The sequence below is a fragment of the Sinocyclocheilus rhinocerous genome, unplaced genomic scaffold (genome assembly GCF_001515625.1).
Source record: "Sinocyclocheilus rhinocerous isolate Xijiao unplaced genomic scaffold, SAMN03320098_v1.1 scaffold51, whole genome shotgun sequence".
In the NCBI taxonomy this organism is placed as follows: Eukaryota; Metazoa; Chordata; class Actinopteri; order Cypriniformes; family Cyprinidae; genus Sinocyclocheilus; species Sinocyclocheilus rhinocerous.
The window spans coordinates 132679-151367 of record NW_015641017.1 but is presented as its reverse complement, the minus strand read 5'-3'; the positions used below and the strand labels follow the sequence as shown (position 1 = coordinate 151367).

At 37.5% G+C, this 18689-nt stretch overlaps 1 protein-coding gene across 1 annotated transcript in view; it reads right to left on the bottom strand.

The window, feature by feature from the left end:
• The window catches only part of dnaaf5 (dynein axonemal assembly factor 5), a 23753-nt gene extending 5232 nt beyond the window's left edge, over positions 1–18521 (bottom strand). Inside the window, exons 1-11 of the mRNA XM_016569979.1 lie at positions 17941–18521; positions 16618–16802; positions 16276–16400; positions 15500–15618; positions 13915–14147; positions 11571–11801; positions 6550–6693; positions 5734–5902; positions 3497–3644; positions 2616–2766; positions 997–1153 (exon numbers count right to left, since the gene is read on the bottom strand). Coding sequence (XP_016425465.1) covers positions 997–1153; positions 2616–2766; positions 3497–3644; positions 5734–5902; positions 6550–6693; positions 11571–11801; positions 13915–14147; positions 15500–15618; positions 16276–16400; positions 16618–16802; positions 17941–18475 — 2197 coding nt within the window. The 5' untranslated portion in view covers positions 18476–18521. The remainder of the gene's footprint in view (positions 1–996; positions 1154–2615; positions 2767–3496; positions 3645–5733; positions 5903–6549; positions 6694–11570; positions 11802–13914; positions 14148–15499; positions 15619–16275; positions 16401–16617; positions 16803–17940) is intronic.
• Between the last annotated feature and the right edge of the window lie 168 nt (positions 18522–18689).

Here is an 18689-nt window from a genome sequence, read left to right as displayed (position 1 = left end):
TGTTGAAATATCTAATGTAAATGTTCAAATAAAGCTTTGAAAAAGTTTAATAAAAAGGTAAACCTCACATTTCAGCCTTTAAATAAAGAAAAGATATAAGTCAAAATGATAATTGATTAATAAATGATGATATGTATTTTATCTAGTCCATAAAGAATTCTAGAAACTGTGCTTTATGTTGGACAGTATTTATTTATCGCGAGTTGTTCAAATCGCGGTAATCTAATACGGTTTTAATGATAATTAAAAGATGAAACGGTAATACTAACCGTGGGGAATTTTATCATGATTTATCGTCAAACCGGTAATCGTTACATCCCTAGTGTGCAATAACAATTATTATACAGACAGATATGCTTTATTTATTTAAGAATCTGGTATTCATTTTTCAACAGAGAAGCAGACAAAATTCAATTAAATTCAAAATAAAATCAAACAAAATAGTCTTATCTATTTTTCAATCTATTTTTCAACAGAAAAAGTTTGAAAAATAAAATAAAATAAAAGCTGACAAAAAATTGTTATGGGCACTGCATACTATTGCATACTAGTGAATGTCTTAAATTTGTGCAATGAGCAATAAGACATATTACTGTGGAAAACATTTACACTATTTAACACTGTTAGATGCATTTCAGTCTACCATTTTAAATAACATCTTTGAATGTAAAATAACGGTGTTATTTCACCATTCACACAACAGAATAAAAATACAGACCTTACTACTTAATTTGATGTGATGAAAATACCACTGTGAGCAATAGAAGAACAGTTCATTCAACATGTGACCTTTTGACATCCAATGTTCACAACCCATGCTTTTGTCTATGGCACTGTCCAATGAGGACTGAATGATCTACACCAAAAATATTTACCACACTACACTTCTATCCTTCCCAACCTCATTTTCGTCTGTCACATAAAATATGCTGCTCTGAATCAGGTCTGTCTCTTCTCTTTCACTGTTTTACAGTATGTGTGATGAGTTAAGCATACCTGGATAGATCTTGTTGAGTGAGTCCGTGTTGAGCCGCTGTGTTGTGAGTTTCAACAGTGAGTGAAGAGATCTGCAGGCCAGAAGACGAGCCAGTTTAGAGTCTTCCTCCAGCGCAGAGATCAGCTGAGTGCTGAGAGTCTCCTCCACTGACAGAACCTGAAACACATCAGATATTACACATCAACATCAAATATATACACTAGATTATGTTTAAAAACGTTTTAGTAATATCACAGTCCTGGCCTTTATTATTGCCCATTGAATATTCAGTTTCACTCATAAATGTGACAAAGTATAGAACTTAAAGGGTTAGTTCACCCAAAAATGAAAATTCTGTCATTAATTACTCACCCTCATGTCGTTTCAAACCCGTAAGACCTTCGTTCATCTTCGGAGCACAAATTAAGATATTTTTGATGAAATCTAAGAGCTCTCTGACCCTCCCATAGACAGCAACGCAACTGAAATGTTCCCAGACCCAAAAACGTAGTAAAGACATCACTAAAACAGTCCATGTGACATCAGTGGCTCGAAGCTACGAGAATACTTTTTGTGCGCAAAGAAAACAAAAATAACAATTTATTCAACAATTCTTCTCCCCGAGTTACCGTCTTCCGCCATTTTGGAGAGTATCACGACATATACGCATTTTATAAATTTTCCCAGAACGTAATTAACGTAATCAGCGTTGTTTACGTTAAGCATTACCGCTGATTACGTTGATTACGTTCTGGGGAAGGCGCGCACATGCGTCATGGTACTCTCCAAAATGGCGGAAGACGGTAACTCGGGGGAGAAGAATTGTTGAATAAATTATTTTTGTTTTCTTTGCGCACAAAGTATTCTCGTAGCTTCGCAAAATTGAAGTCGAGCCACTAATGTCACATAGACTCTTTTACCGATGTCTTTACTACGTTTTTGGGTCTGGGAACATGTTGCTGTTTGAGGGTCAGAGAGCTCTCACATTTCATCAAAAATATCTTAAGGGTGCTTTCACACCTGTAGATCGATTGCTTTGTTCCGAAACAGGGATTAAAATTATTACAATGTTGCTTTTTATTTTTGGTGCGGTTCGCTTTCACACGGCAATGTTTCTAAACGGTCTAAATTTGTTAATACAAGTCACGCGCTAGTAAACTGTTCTCTCATTGGTCAAAGTCATTTTGAAGTATTAGCAAAACAACAAAGCTAATTATTTTCACGGAACTTATGTAATTACCCATTATACATTGTGATATAGCCTGGTTCATTGGTCCATTGGATCGGATTGCTTTCTCACTACAACCGAACCGCGCCAGAGTTCGTTTTCAATCGAGCCGAGACCACCTCGTTCAGGCGATCTCGGACCGATTGTTTTGGCACGGATCCGGGCGCGATTGCCGTGTTCACATATGCCCAAACGAACCGAGCTAAGGGGGGAAACGTGCCAGGTTCCGAAACAACGGGCCAGGTGCGAAAGCACCCTTAATTTGTGTTCTGAAGATGGACGAAGGTCTTTCGGGTTTGAAATGACACGAGGGTGAGTAATTAATGACAGAATTTTCATTTTTGAGTGAACTAACCCTTTAAATGCAAAATGCTGTTTTATGCGGTGTGTATTATATATGTGTATTATTACTCGCTCCGCTGGGAAAGCCGCCCCATGTAGGACAGCTAACAGGCAGCTGAGAGCAGCGGTCCTGACAGCTGCGGCAGATCGACCCGAACGCCACACCAGATTAGGCAGCAACAAATCCTGCAGGACCAGCTCCATGTATTCAGCAAACCTCCTACAGAGAGAAAACCACAACAAATATGACAGCCGAATCATGTCATGTGACCTGACCTGTTTTAAACAGACATTAAATCAGCAGGGCTAATGACATTTTTTGCAGTATATTTGCTTAAAGCCATTCCCTCTGGGGATTTCCGGTGATGTCTTTAGCAATGATAATGATTCCTAACCAAACTAAATAGTAATTACCTTTATTTAAAAACAATAGAAGTCTGTGATATGTCTTGATTTAGATGTCTAGGTAAACCTTTGCATGCGTGTGGTGTCTTTCCTTTCACTCTCCTCGTATTTCACTTTGCAAATCAAAGAGCCACATGAAACGGAGGAATTTGAGGTGAACAGTATCATACACCATATACATCTGAACGGGACTATCCTGACACACTACTTTATTGGGGTAATTATGAAGGTTTGTCTTTGAAATGCATAATATTTAGATCCATATCAGGCATCACAAAAGATTATCCGTTCTCAAAATGCATAAATCATTGTAACTATGCATGTTTATACATATATTTAAGCAAGCAGTGGTGAAAATATCAAGTGTTCGAAAGCTCAGTTGTTTAGTAGTAAGCAACTGCTGTTCTCTCTCGTGCTTCAGTGCTATCAGGTATGACAGCAAGCTTAGTACATGAATTTTTCATCAAGAGCATCAACATACTGTGCAATGATGCAAACTGCACAATAACCACATGAAGTTCAGGATCTGTGTTTGATGAACTGACCCCTGAGAGTCCAGAGTGTTGCTGGAGTCCAGCAGTAGTTTGGACAGCATGGTGAAGATGTGAAGTCTCATCTCAGGATCTCGACTGGGTTCAAGGCAACTCTTTAACAGAGGCAAGAGGGCTGGAAGAAACTCTCCCACCACTGGACCTGAAGGAAAACATATAAAGATGATAAAAAAAACTATTTGAGAATGCAGAGTAATTTAAAGTGATAAATGTAACTATTTCGAATAGATTACTTTGATTAGTCTGCACTACTAAATTATTTGTATTTTGCTATTTTATTTGTTAATATTATTTTTAATATCACACATTTATTATAAACCGTTAACATTTCATAATATTTTAAGTAGTGCTGTCAAACGATCAGCATCCAAAATAAAATAAAAGCATCCAATTTTTTTCACATAATATATGAGTGTGTACTGTGTATATTTATTATGTATATATAAATACACACACACATGCATGTATATATATATATAAGAAAAATATGTTGTTTATATAATAAATATATTTATATATAATATAAATTATATGAATATAAATATAGACATGTAAATACATGTAAATATTTTCAAAATATATACTGTATGTGTGTGTCTTTATATATACATAATAAATATATACAGTACACACACACACATATATTATGTAAACAAAAACTTTTATTTTGGATGCGATTAATCGCGATTAATCGTTTGACAGCACTAATTTATTTCTATTGTTATAATATTATAAAGGTTAATACTAGAAGGCTGCATGCCATTCTTTTATCTTTAGTTATTATTTAAACTACATTTAATAAAATGTGTTAGCACATTATATATGAATAGCACTTGTGTTTTTACCATTTTTGCCCCTTCCTGCTGATAATATAAATGTATATACATGTAAATATTTTCAAAATATATACTGTATGTGTGTGTCTTTATATATACATAATAAATATATACAGTACACACACACACATATATTATGTAAACAAAAACTTTTATTTTGGATGCGATTAATCGCGATTAATCATTTGACAGCACTAATTTTAAGAAATATTAATAGTATTTTTAACATTTAATTCGATTTTTTAAATTTTATTTAACTGATTTTATTTTATTTCCTTTACCATTCAAAAGTTTGTGGTGAGATTTTACTAATAAATGCTGTTCTTGTAAACTTTTTTTACTCATCAAATAATCCTGGGGGGAACATTTTTTTTTATGAATTCTCTTAAAGGGGTCATGAACTGCCTTCATTTTTTTATTTTGTACTGTTCTCTGAGTTCCACTTATAATGTTATCAATGTTATCATATTTTTACATCAAAAAACAACATAATTTAAAAGCAATAGGCTATTTTCTGTCCTGTTTTTGACCCCCCTCATCAGAACGCTCTGTTTGAATAGGTGTGGTGGATTGTAGACTCAGAAGTAAACGCCCACTGCTCTGATTGGCTAATAGTTGTGTATGTTTGACAGTGTACATTCCTCATAGATGGATGCTGCTGTGATTTAAGCATAAATAACTCAATACATCTGTAAGAAGAGACAAAGCAATAGTGATCACGTAATGAAGACAGCTACTCACACTTGTGTGTTGTGACATTACTGTCGGATCCAATAAAGTCAGCACAGCATTGTCTTTTAGTTTCAATCTTTTTTGAAAATCCCGCGTCGTTTTGTAAATGAATCCATGTTAAAATGAAGTGAACAAAAGACAAGAGTTCTTACTGATGCAGTCTGGATCTTCATTAAAAATAAAGTTCATTCAATCTTTCCCAATGTTGGTATCAGAAGGAAGGCAATGCCACAACTTGGCACTGCACAGTGTCTTGTTGTCTTCAGAGCCATCTTTATCGTTTGGTTTCTGTGTAGACCTGCGCATTCACCTCTCTCGAAAACACATGCATGAATCGGTGGGCGGGGCTAAACAGGCAGTGATGTCGATCTTCTTCTGCAGAGGCGGTGCTTATCCACACTATTACATCATAGAGTAGAACATTCCACAAGCTATCGTTTTGGCAGACTGCCTTCAATATAAGCTGTTTTAAGACTAACGAGAAAGTTTTGAGTTCTGAAACTTACAGGATGTTTTTTATAGTACAGTGACCTCTTATGTGTCAAAACATGAAGGGAATTTTGGTTTCCCAGTTCATGACCGCTTTAATGAGTTCAGTTCTTTGTGTGCATCTAAACAGAATGATGGTTGTCATTCCTGGCTGCAAATGAAGCACACACTCACCGGACTGCCCGGCGATGATCTCCAGCTGTGTTTTCTGAATGGAGTAACTGGTCCAGGTGTGATGGGAGTCAGACAGCCACTGCAGCAGATCTGCCATGTGCTGCCGGTACAACTCACACGCTCCACTGAGACCCTGCGCCTCACACAAACACCTCACTGACGCCTCTGCCTGACAGAGAGAGAGAGAGAGACACACAGTAATGCTCAATCCATTGATGTGTTTGAATGAAGTACAGTGGGTACGGAAAGTATTCAGACCAATTGAGCATCTCTGGAGAGACCTAAAAATGGCTGTCCACCAACGTTTACCGTCCAACCTGACAGAACTGGAGAGGATTTGCAAGGAGGAATGGCAGAGGATCCCCAAATCCATGTGTGAAAAACTTGTTGCATCTTTCCCAAAAAGACTCATGGCTGTATTAGATCAAATGGGTGCTTCTACTAAATACTGAGCATTTTTCAGTTTTTCTTTTTTAATAAATCTGCAAAGATGTCAACAATTCTGTGTTTTTCTGTCAATATGGGGTGCTGTGTGTACATTAATGAGGAAAAAAAATTAACTTAAATGATTTTAGCAAATGGCTGCAATATAACAAAGAGTGAAAAATTTAAGGGGGTCTGAATACTTTCCGTACCCACTGTATATCTAGGGGCTGGTAAATTAGGCTGAGCAGCTTTGGACATGCAATAAGATTTTGTACAACAAAATGCCCTGCAGTAAGTTCAATATAATGAACTCAGACTGGTCATATCTAATGTGTACAGCTCAATCTGTGTATGGGAAAGCTTCATGCACACCATTCATGTGGGTTTTACCTTGCTGCATTGTTCCTGCTGTGAGGCGAGACTCTGAACTGACACCAGGACCTTCAGCAGCTGCAGACTGATGACAGCACAGTCCACCTGACACACACACAGCACAGCGTCCACACACACCAACAACTGATCCAGATACTGCGCCTGAGCGACAAAAAGAAAAAAAGAATCATTTACAACTTTTCACATTGCCACTTTTCATTACTTTTGTTTAATGTTAACTTTGTCATTTATTCGTTTTTGCTTAATTTTCTGTTACATTTTAAATTAAATTAAATAAACATTTGTACCAATGCTGCTATATTTGTCGTTAATTTGACCTAATTTGTATTGCTTCAACAAATGGACTCTCTGACCTCATAAATCTGTCCAAAACACACAATGACATCAGTCTCTGTTAAAATAAAATAAAATAAAAATAGCAGACAGGCTTATACACGGGTAAAAAAAAAAAAATTAATAAAAAAATAATTATAATAATTATTAGGTACTGTTAATGACGTGGTCTCAGCTTGGAAATAAATTTTTTAATATATTTTATTTTGTACTAGTTTGATAAATGGACAGTTTTTGTCTATCAATAAAGGACACTATAACACATCTAAATTCTCTGACCTTGTAAAGCAGTCTAAAACTCTTGACAAGCTTTTCTTTCCATCAGTCTCTGTTGTTTTCCTATCCCACTGCATTTTTAGCCTCCCTCAAGACCTCTGTGTGTCTATTTCCATGCAGTGATCACATGTCTAGACAAAGTGTCCCATTCACAGCAACATTAGGATCATGACACTGTTTCCTCCACTCAGCGGTTCTGTCATTAGCAGGGCCGGGATGATTAACATGCAGGTGTTTTCACTGGCCTACAGGAAGTGTGTGGGGGGGGGGACACTTTTACTACTAAATTTAGAAGGAACAACTGAAGAGTACTGCAAAGAATGACAACTTTCTCTTTTTATTTATGTTCAGGATTAGAGTATGATTTATGCATTTACTTATATGATTAATAATATGTTTAATAATAATAAAAAAATATGTATAAAAAAAATAAACTTAGGCAGACAGGGTTATGCATGGGTATAAACAAATAAATAAAAAAAAAAAATAAAATAAAATGAGGCAGCCAGGGTTATGCACGGGTATAAAAAAATAAAAAAATAAAATAAAATGAGGCAGCCAGGGTTATGCACGGGTATAAAAAAATAAAAAAATAAAATAAAATGAGGCAGCCAGGGTTATGCACGGGTATAAAATAAAATAAAATAAAAATAATAAGGCAGACAGGTTATGCATGGGTATAAAATAAAATAAAATAAAATAAAATAAAAATAAAATAAGATAAAATAATAAGGCAGACAGGTTATGCATGGGTATAAAATAAAATAAAATAAAATAAAATAAAAGGCAGCCAGGGTTATGCACGGGTATAAAAAAATAAAAAAAGATAAAATAAATGAGACAGACAGGGTTATGCACGGGTATAAAATAAAATAAAACAATTAAATAAAATGAGGCAGTCAGGGTTATGCACTGGTATAAAATAAAATAGGTAGACAGGTTATGCACAGGTAAAAAATAAATAAATAATTATAAAAGAATAAAATTAATATGTACTGTTAGTTGACGGCGTCCTCTTAGTTTTGAAATATATATAACCCATGATCGTTATAATTAATGACTTACAGATCAATTATGCAACTGTAATAAATAACTCCTATCAAAGATGTCACTTCATGAGCAGATTTCCAGATAACACTCGTAAAACAGAAGCACGTTCTCCAGTTCACGCCTAGGGCCGTCAGAGGAGTGATTGACAGGTCTGACAACTGTTTTAAACCAGCACTCTCTGCCATTCCCGTCCGTCTGGCTCTTCTAGTCCATAAATGTGCTCCTGTCTCCACAGCGGCCCCTCAGCAGAAGCGTGTCTCGTCCCACCCCGTCTCCAGCTCTTCCTTTTTCAGGACAGAGGTGAGCAGGCCACAGCTGTCAGCTACCATATGTAAAATATATATGCTCGCGAGCATACGTTTGCCTTTCTTTAGACAGCTGAGATTTACATTCCTGCTTGCAGTCCCATAGCAACACCCAAAACAAAACACGGAGAACTAGTGCTTGTGTTTTCCATGTCCTGAAGGCATCGCAAATCCAATTCAGAACACGTTACACAAACGCACACCTTGTGTTAAAGACCCACAACATCTAGCAAACCCTCAAAGGAGGACTGCAGGCGTATTATTTCCTAGCCTTGTTCTTACACGATACCTTTTTTCCGATGGTTTTGGAAAACAGACAGTCGAAAGTGTTCTGACAACACTGACATCAAAGCTGCAGAGTACAGGAAAGATCAGAGCATCTGCCTCTGCTCACTCAACACTGCCTTCACTGCTATTCCAGACTCAGGCTCATGTCAGGAACACACAATTCTTAGTGACGTGACATACTTGGAATTAATGCTCTGCATTTAACCCATCCTAAGTGCACACACACAGCAGTGAACACACACACACCGTGAACACACACCCGGAGCAGTGGGCAGCCATTTATGCTGCATGCGGCGCCTGGGGAGCAGTTGGGGGTTCGGTGCCTTGCTCAAGGGCTCCTCAGTCGTGGTATTGAAGGTGGGAGAGAGCGCTGTACATTCACTCCCCCCACATACAATCCCTGCCGGTACGAGACTCGAACCCGCAACCTTTGGGTTACAAGTCCAACTCTCTAACCACGACTTCTTCTTGAGTTTGATACATTATTTATTATAGACATAATCGAATATTCACTCAACACTAAATTCCCCAGTTCAGACCATTTACTGAAACTAAGAAGTGTTAATGTAGAATTTTTTTAGTTTTATTTAGAATAAAATTTTTAGTATTATACTATTATAAGTATGCATTAATATATTAAATTAACTTTTATTTATATTTTTAAATTTTAAGCATTACTAATTTTGTTATGTGCTTTAGTCATTTGTATTAGTTATATACTGTATATATATATATATATATATATATATATTTATATACTATTATAGTAGTTATTAATATTTTGAATTTGCGTTTATTTTCATAATTTTAGTTTTTAATGTGCTTTTGTCATTTTATATATATATATATATATATATATATGTATGTATATATAAATATATATATATCGTACTCTATATACATACAGTAAAAAAGATATTGTGAAAAATATTGTAACAATTCATAATAAATGTTTTGTATTTAAATATACACTGTCATTCAAAATTTTGGGATCAGTAAGATTTTTAAGGGTTTTTAAAGAAGTTTCTTATGCTCATCAAGGCTGCATTTATTAGATTAAAAATACAGAGAAAAAAACAGTAATATTGTGAAATATTATTGCAATTTAAAATAATGGCTTTACATTTTAATACACTTCAAAATATAATTTATTCCTGTGACACAATGCTTCATTTTCATCAGCCATTACTCTAGTCTTCAGTGTCTCATGATCCTTCAGAAATCATTCTAATATGTTGATTTATTATCAGTTGTGCTGCTTAATATTTTTTTGGATTCTTTAATGAATAAAAAGTTAAAAAGAACAGTGTTTATTTAAATTTTTTTCACTGTATTTTTGCAAAAACAGATTCAAATCCTCTCTAATATAATTTTTTTTCTCTCTCTCTCAATTTCCATTTCATGTCAATTATTGGCTACTGTGATATTAAAAACATAAAAACAGGATAATTTGCCATTTCCTTCTCTAAAACTGACAAAAAGCACTGTCTCACCTCCCGGTCAAAGGTCCTGCAACATCTGTGATGGACTGTGTCTTTATAATGTGTCACCATTTCACTGCCAATGCTTCTGAAGACACTTTATTTAACGGAAGGAAGACTTTGTGAGATTCTGGCATGACGTCTGAGATGAAACATGGACAGCTGGACCAAAGTATGCAGGATTGCGGTGGACACACAGGGCCAAAATTAGTCATTTTTCTTTTAGTGCTTTTAATTACACTACAAGAGGAAATTCCTGCAAAGCCCTCAGGGGTGGTGACTTGGCACCGACGAACTCAAAAAATAGAGTGTTATTTTTGATATCAAAGCGAGCCGAATGTGGGTTGAGAGGAAACCAGGGCCAGACTCGTGGGTCTGGGTGGGATTTTTCCACTCGGTCTGACAGAGATTTGTCCTAACGCACATCGGCACTGTGGGCTGCAAAAATGTAATAAAGGAAAAGTAACTGGAAAATCAAACTAGCCAAAATAGTTTTTTTTTAACATAGTGTAGCATATCATTTTGGAAAATTGGGGCCACAATTTTCACCGGAGGTCACTAAGTGGCTGTGTTGTTGGTCATAGCGTCATTTCTACTGTCGGATGCCCTAATGTTATTGGTTGGCTGCATAACTTATTCCTGGTAAAACAACCAAAACTGGCAAATCTGACTGAAAATAAATGAATTCTGGTCTTTACCGTCCCTTTACAATGGATACCGAGCACTCAAGAGCAGGTAGAAAGCAGAAAGCTCACTAGCCGCTTTTCCACTATCGGGCCGAACGGTTCTAAGAACTGTCAGGTACGGTTCCAGTTGTATTTCCACGTGAGCCTGGTACGGCGCGGCACGATTACAAACCGTTCTCGGCCCGGAATTCTCGGCCCGGTTAGACAACTGTTCTGAGCCGTGCTGGTAGAGTGCGTGTGTGTGACGTCGCCACTCAGGATCTGTCACTGGTCTGTTGCCTGGCTGCTAGTTTCTCCGTAGCTTGCTAAACGCGCTATTTTGAGCAATGTAAACACAAATTAGTAATAAAATCTAAAGAAATTTCTGATCATCCTCCATAACGCGGTGGTTATTTACACCTCATATCATATGTAAACACTTGTGTTACCACGGCAACGACTGACGCATTTGAATTGCATTCCAAAGAGATCCGTTATCAGCCCGGCAGTGGAAAACGAAACCATAACTGTACCGGCCGGCTCGGATCGGCGCGGAATGGAACGGTTATGCAAAGAGAACCGTTCAGCGCGATGGTGGAAAAGCGGCTACTGTCTCTCACCTGTTGGGACCCCTGACAGACTTCAGGGTGTGCAAGTGTGTCTCCAATTTTTATCAGGTGGGGTCCTAACGCCTCCCTTGAACTCCCTCTTAATACGGACCCCAGAACCATGAGAGGAGCCCAGGGAGAAGCAGACGAGCAGGAAGTGGAGTCTTCAACGTGAGGCAGGAGCAACTTGAGGTAAACCTCTGGACTGACAAACACTCCCAACAGCTTTGCCGACTCCAAACACTGTCAAGAGAGAGAATGAGAGAACTGAAATCAAAATCAATGCAATCAAAGCTGATACTAACCACTAAAATACCATTTGTACAGTTCAAGGGAGCAGCGCGTCAAAACAACCCAGTTATGGTAATGATATTTTGGCACTACATCCTCTAATATTCTACTTCTTTTAAGCCCATTCTGCTTCATGTTTGTTGCTTCTCTCGCCAGCTAAAGACGCAAAACACTATATTATTGATTAAAAAAACTGCTTCAGTGAGATGACGCGGTTATTTTAACAACAGTATCACAGAAACGGTGCTGAGCAGCACAAGGGACTGATACTTTCTGTAGACAATGAGAATGCAGCAAGGTAAGAGCAGCGCGTCAAAACAACCCAGTTATGGTAATGATATTTTGGCACTACATCCTCTAATATTCTACTTCTTTTAAGCCCATTCTGCTTCATGTTTGTTGCTTCTCTCACCAGCTAAAGACGCAAAACACTGTATTATTGATTAAAAAAACAGCTTCAGTGAGATGACGCGGTTATTTTAACAACAGTATCACAGAAACGGTGCTGAGCGGCACAAGGGACTGATACTTTCTGTAGACAATGAGAATGCAGCAAGGTAAAGGTAGTTTTGTCTGTCAAATATACTGTATATGACTCTGAATGTTGTGACAAATTAATGATGTGGCCCCGTACACAATAAAGCTTTTTCATCTAAATTTGGAACTATTTCAGCATGTTAGCCTAGTAACTTTGAGACTGTTTACAAGTTGTTGTGTGTTGTTGGTAGATTCTTCTAAGAAAAAAGCTAAGTCCCTTCGAGACAACAACCTCTATATCTTTTCTCAGCAAGCCTTATGTGTTCTACATAGGTATCTAACTGTAAATACAATAGGTTAATAGTCTGATTAAACAGATGCTCTTACCTTTTAATATTCATATCCAATTTGGCTCAATGAATTAAATATTGTAATATTTTTCTGGAGAAAAATTCTGAGACACCACTGCACTGACCCAAATATTTCATTGAATAACCCTGTTTTAGGTCTTTGCACGTAGATGAAGTCTCATTTTTCTAATAAAACAGCATTAAAAAATAAAAATAAATAATTTAATGAATTGTGGAAAAAAGTAAAAATTGAAAGAATTACAGTTTCATTCTAAAGAAAATTATTTTCTCCGAGCAACACACAGCAGCATTTCATTTCTTAATGCATGTTTTGAATGAATTGGGTGAACCATTTGGCGCGTTGGATTTGAAGCGGCGCTGCAACAGAGCAATAGGTGTGTGACATCAAAGTAACGCGGGAGCGATTCAAAAGCATGTAGAGCCGTCTGCTCTCTAATCGCTCTCGCGGTACTTTGATGTCATACACCGATCGGTCTGATGGTGATGATCCGCTTCAAGTCGAACAAGCCTAATGATTCAATGGACCATTCATAAAGAACCATTTACATAACTCCTGAAAGAATCAGCTATTTGAACGAATCAAATGAATGAATACATGACTCGATGAATTAATCATTAAGACATTTACCACCACCTACTGGCAGTTTTAGTTTATTATTTAGAGCAGAGGTCCCTAACCACCCAAAAGTGTCTGTCTACTTCTCCAACCACCGGGTCGCGACCCACTACCGGGCCATGGAAGAATTGCTACCGGGTCGCAAGAACGTTCTGGGAAAAATGTGTACAGATATGACACTCTGTTATTTATTTATGTTAATGATTGTTCTAATTATTCTGTATTTTCTTTGTATGCGATTGATATGGAGTAGCAATTTGACAATTTCATGTAAAATGCGTAAATGAAAGATTGCTCTGATCTGTCACATATTAGAAATTAAACGGATCGCAGTTGATCCGTAATACGTACGTTGCAGATTAATTTTGCCAATTTACACGGTCAAGCAATTTTAAACCACAAGAAGAAGAAACGAAAGAGAGCTCAATTCGTTACTCACGCGCTGTTCTCGCACACTATATATATATATATATATATATATATATATTAGGCTATAGGCCTATATATTTAAAACTGGTACTGCATATTGCTTTGGTGGAATGCTAAGCAACCTCACTAGAGCAATATTGTGAATGCTGATCTTGATTGGCTGTCCTGTTACCTGCGCTCTGACGTCAGACTCGGGGTCTGCGCAGGCGTGGTACAGAACCGTGAGCAGTGACTGCAGGTGCTGTGTACAGTTATCTTCAGCATGCAGCAGCAGCACCCGCAGCAGCTGGGCCGTCTTCACTCGCGTCTGCACTAACCAGTCACCAATGTCCCGGCCCACAGCAGGAAGCAGCTTTGACAGATTCCTCACCACCAGCTCCCTGCAGCCCAGCCCGGGACGCTCGACTGTATGAGAAAAAGGAGAAACATTGCTTGTATTCAATTTTTCTCATGCACAGCTTGTGAAACAAGTCTCTTATGCTCACCAAGGCTTTTTATTTGATCAAGAATACAATTTAAAAAACACTTTTCTATTTGAATATATTTTAAAATGAAATGTATTCCTGTGATCAAAGCTGAATTTTCAGCATCATTACTCAGTCTTCAGTGTCACATGATCCTTCAGAAATCATTCTAATATTCTGATTTCAAGAAACATTTTATCGATGTTGAAAATAGTTGTGCTGCTACAGTATATACACAGTATTTTGAATGAATAGTCCCTGATGAACAGAAAGCTGAAATCGAAATCTTCTGTAACGATGAGTTGGTTATTAATAAAAATGCAAACATCTGGCTAACAATTCTTTCACATCAAGGTTATCTGTCTTTCTGTCCTCTCTCTATTTTTCTCTCAATAAAAGTAGAAAAAAATAAATGAAATAAATAAATATAAAAGCTAGCATCTGCCATCCCAGCAAGCTTCTTCCTAGTTTCACTCATGAAATAACCCTTAACTAGATCAGGCCTGTGGGGCTTTTATTCTAGGACAAGACAGCTGAGCATCAAAGTCTGTTGAAGGGATAAGTGGGGGCTACAGTACCTCAAATGTTATTTAAGGGTTTCATCTAGAGTTTTGATATCTTATATGTATGTATTTAGTATCCATAACATCATTTTTTAGGAAAGGATTTTCTTTGTCTTTTGTTCTTTGATTAACATGACAGACAGCAGTAGGAATATTGGACTGCGGTCCCTTTAAGAGTTTATCCACGGACCCAATATACTGTTACACAACATGCGTTCTCTTTCTCAACTATTTAACGTTCCAAACTGACTGTGTTTAACTGGATACTCGCAAAGACGGGCATTTTGACATAATTTTGTATGTATTTGAACGTTTTAGCGCAGTTAGCCACTCATTTTGGTATTTGTGGCTCACAAGCTGTTTGAAACTGAGCGTGGATTGTGCGCTCCACTAATATAGATCAGTGGTGGTGCACGCGCGTTTGGTGTAAGCGCGAAACCTGCGGGAATGACTAAAATAATGCGCAATACAAGCACTATTTAACCGGAGCAAATGAGACATGTGTGAGAGAGAAGGGGTCGTCGGAGAGAAGAGAACGAGAACGCGCGGCTGACGTTATTACCTGTGCCGCTGATAACAAAACGGATCGGCTCGGAATCAGAAAGAAGTGAGACTGATCGGCCGGTCACCGATCCGGGCCGATCATGAGGAAAATCGGCCGATTCCGATCCCTGGCCGATCGATCGGTGCATCTCTAAAACAAAGTCATTCTGTGATTAGTTTGTCCTACCTCCAGATGTGTAGAGGACAGGAGCAGGCAACAGAAAGTCCATCTTATCCTTCAGATCATCCTCATTTTCCTTCTCCCATTGAGATCCCACTTGTTTCCATAAGTCCTCAGCAAGAGACCTGAATGAATTTATTTATAATCACAAAATCATACATTTTCATACATACATTTTGTATAAAGAAAAGACAAATTTTTTTAATCAAAATAGATTTTTTCAAAGAAACTGATTCTTATATATTGCAAGGATGCATTATTTACATTTAGTCATTTAGCAGACTCTTTTATCCAAATTATATTGTTATTGTTAAATATTATATTGTTCAAAAGTGACAGTAAAGACATTTATAATGTTACAAAAGATTTATTTATGTTATCAAATAAATGCTGATCTTTTGAACGTTCTATTTATCAAAGAATTTTGAAAAAAAGTAGATTATGGTTTCCACAAAAATACGATGCAGCACAACTGTTTTCAACATTGATAATTATAAGAAAGGTTTCTTGAGCAGCAAATCAGCATATTAGAATGATTTCTGAAGGATCATGTGACACCGAAGACTGCTGAAAATTCAGCTTTAACATCACAGGAATAAATTACGTTTTAAAATAGAAAACAGTTTTTACTACTTTTTACTCTGTATTTTTGATTTAATAAATGCAGCCAAACCCTAAACTTTTAATGACAGTAAATACATTTAAATGAATTTTACTAGTTTTCATGACTTTAAAAGGCCTGGAAAACAATGTTATTTCCATGATTGTGCATTTGTTTTGACCTGATTTCAGGGATCTCATCGCTGAGGCTGCTCAGAAGCAGTGGGATGAGCTTGTGGAAGTAGGAATATCGGTCCGGCAGACGGAGAAGCCAATCACCCACGACTATAGTAACAGCTTTCCTCACCTGAACAGATTAGCACAAAAATAAACCATTCCCATGTGGAAAAAACACCACCAATGTGCCTTGTAAGACAGCAAGCATATTTCATATTTAGCAGAAGAATTTCTTGGAAGGATACCAAAGATAAGCCATTTATTAAATAACGCATCAATCAAGAACTTTCTTTCATTTGATTTCTTTGTTATTCATTGATTTTTCAGCGAAGCGGCTGCCAGCTTACCCGTGGAGAGTCGTCAAACAATCTCTGTGCCAAGTGGGACAAAACGTCATCTACGTTCTTGCCTGTGCTGTGCTGAATGACTGCGCCAATGGCCTGTGTCACAGAAACTCTCACTTGAGAATGCTGGTGAGAAATCGTCTGCAGCAGGGGCTTCAGAACACTCTCAGCCTGCAGGTGGAAATGATCTGAGCAAAGAGAGACAGATAGACAGACAGACAGACAGACAGACAGATAGATAGATAGATAGATAAATGATAAATAGATAGATAGATAGACAGATAGATAGACAGATAAATAGATAGATAGATAGATAGATAGATAGATAAAGGTCGAGTAATGTATCTGCTTGGATCCATTATACAGGAATTAAGTGGCAAGCAGGGCTTAGATGGGTTGCTGGTTGTCATGATAACATGGTCAGACTGATGCCCCTGACCAAAATTAACGCCAAATATGAGTAAAAAAAATTGTTGGCGAGTATATTTATTAATTCTTACAATACCTGGGAATGTGATATGGTTTCCCTGCAGTTTTCCACCAAAATAAATGCTCAATGGTTTAATGTTTGAAAGCAAAGAAAAAAATAACCATAAATATTAGTATTGTAATTTTACTGTTGTCATATGAAATAATAATAATAATTATTATTATTATTACTACAGTTACTTATACAGTCACACTTACTGTTACAATTCTTCTATGCTTGTAATTTGTTTATTTCCTATGCTGATTTACTCACCTACAAAGTCACTCCAATCATTTTTCTTTTTCCAAATAGAGCTATTCAAGTCATCTGGTGATTTTTTTTTCATATCGCACATACATCACAGAAAAACAAAATATCGCAATGTTTTTTCCAACATCGTGTAGCCCTAATATATATATTAGAATAAAATACCACAACAACTAACAACACATCTAAGGAAACAACACATCTAAAACCACAGGGAAAATTCTCTTTTAAAATGCTTTTCTTTTGTTGAAAACTGATTTCTAAACTTGGGTAGATGTTTGGCACATGTTGCATAAACCAAATCACAATCTCAGGTATTGTTAGAATTAATAAATATACTCGCCAACACTTTTTACTCTCATTTGGCCGAGTGTTAATTTTAGGTCTTGGTCAGGGTCATCAGTCTGGCCTTGTTACCGTGACAACCAACAACCCATCTAAGCCAAAGTCTATGTCTAAGATCAGTTTGCCACTTAACTTCTGTATAATGAAACCAAACTGACATGATATTACCTTTATTTTTTTTTTTCCTATATACTGTATCTCAACTGTCTTTTAAAGAATATCAACAGCTTGAGGGCCACACTTACCAGGAATGCTCTGTGCAACACTGATGGCACATTTACAGCTCTCTTTCTTGACTTCAGGAAAGGGATCTGTGATGGTTCTCTGCAGGACCTTGATCATGTCATCCAGGTAGGGGGCCAGCTGCCTGCCGCACACCTCCTCCAGCACCAGAGATAGCGTCTCCATCAGAGCCAGCCTGAGCTCCTCCGCCGGCTCCAGGATCTCCTTCCCGCCGAGCCTCTGCGCCAGCGCGGGCATGAGGTAGGGCAGAGCGTCTTCTGGTCTGGGGACAGCTCTGATAAAGCCCGTGAGGATCTGAACCGCTGTGTCTCTGCACGTCTCCGCAGGATCTGACAGACATTTCAGCAGCGCCTTCAGCAAGCCGGCGAAAAGCTCCTGCAGCGCGCCGCTGGACAAGCGCTGCTCGACGGTTTCTCTCTTCACCGCTTCTAGAGCTCGTCTTCTCGCGCTTTTGTTGTCGTCGTTTAGACAGTTCAAATGGCGAGCCAGAGATTTTAAAACATCCGCTGCAGCTCGCTCATCGCTGGCGGTCGCCATTGCTGCTTCACGTGTATGTTTGTTGTTGAGGGAGACTGGTCGTCATGGCGATCGTTGCCACTACGACTGTAGATTGCGTCTGCTTAGATTGCTTTACGGTAGATGTTCATTCAAAACAGCTCTACTTTATTTTACTTCGAGTCCATGATCAGAACAAGATTTTTTTTCCACAAAGAAAAAAAATAACAAGAGAGGGTTCAATAATAATACACAT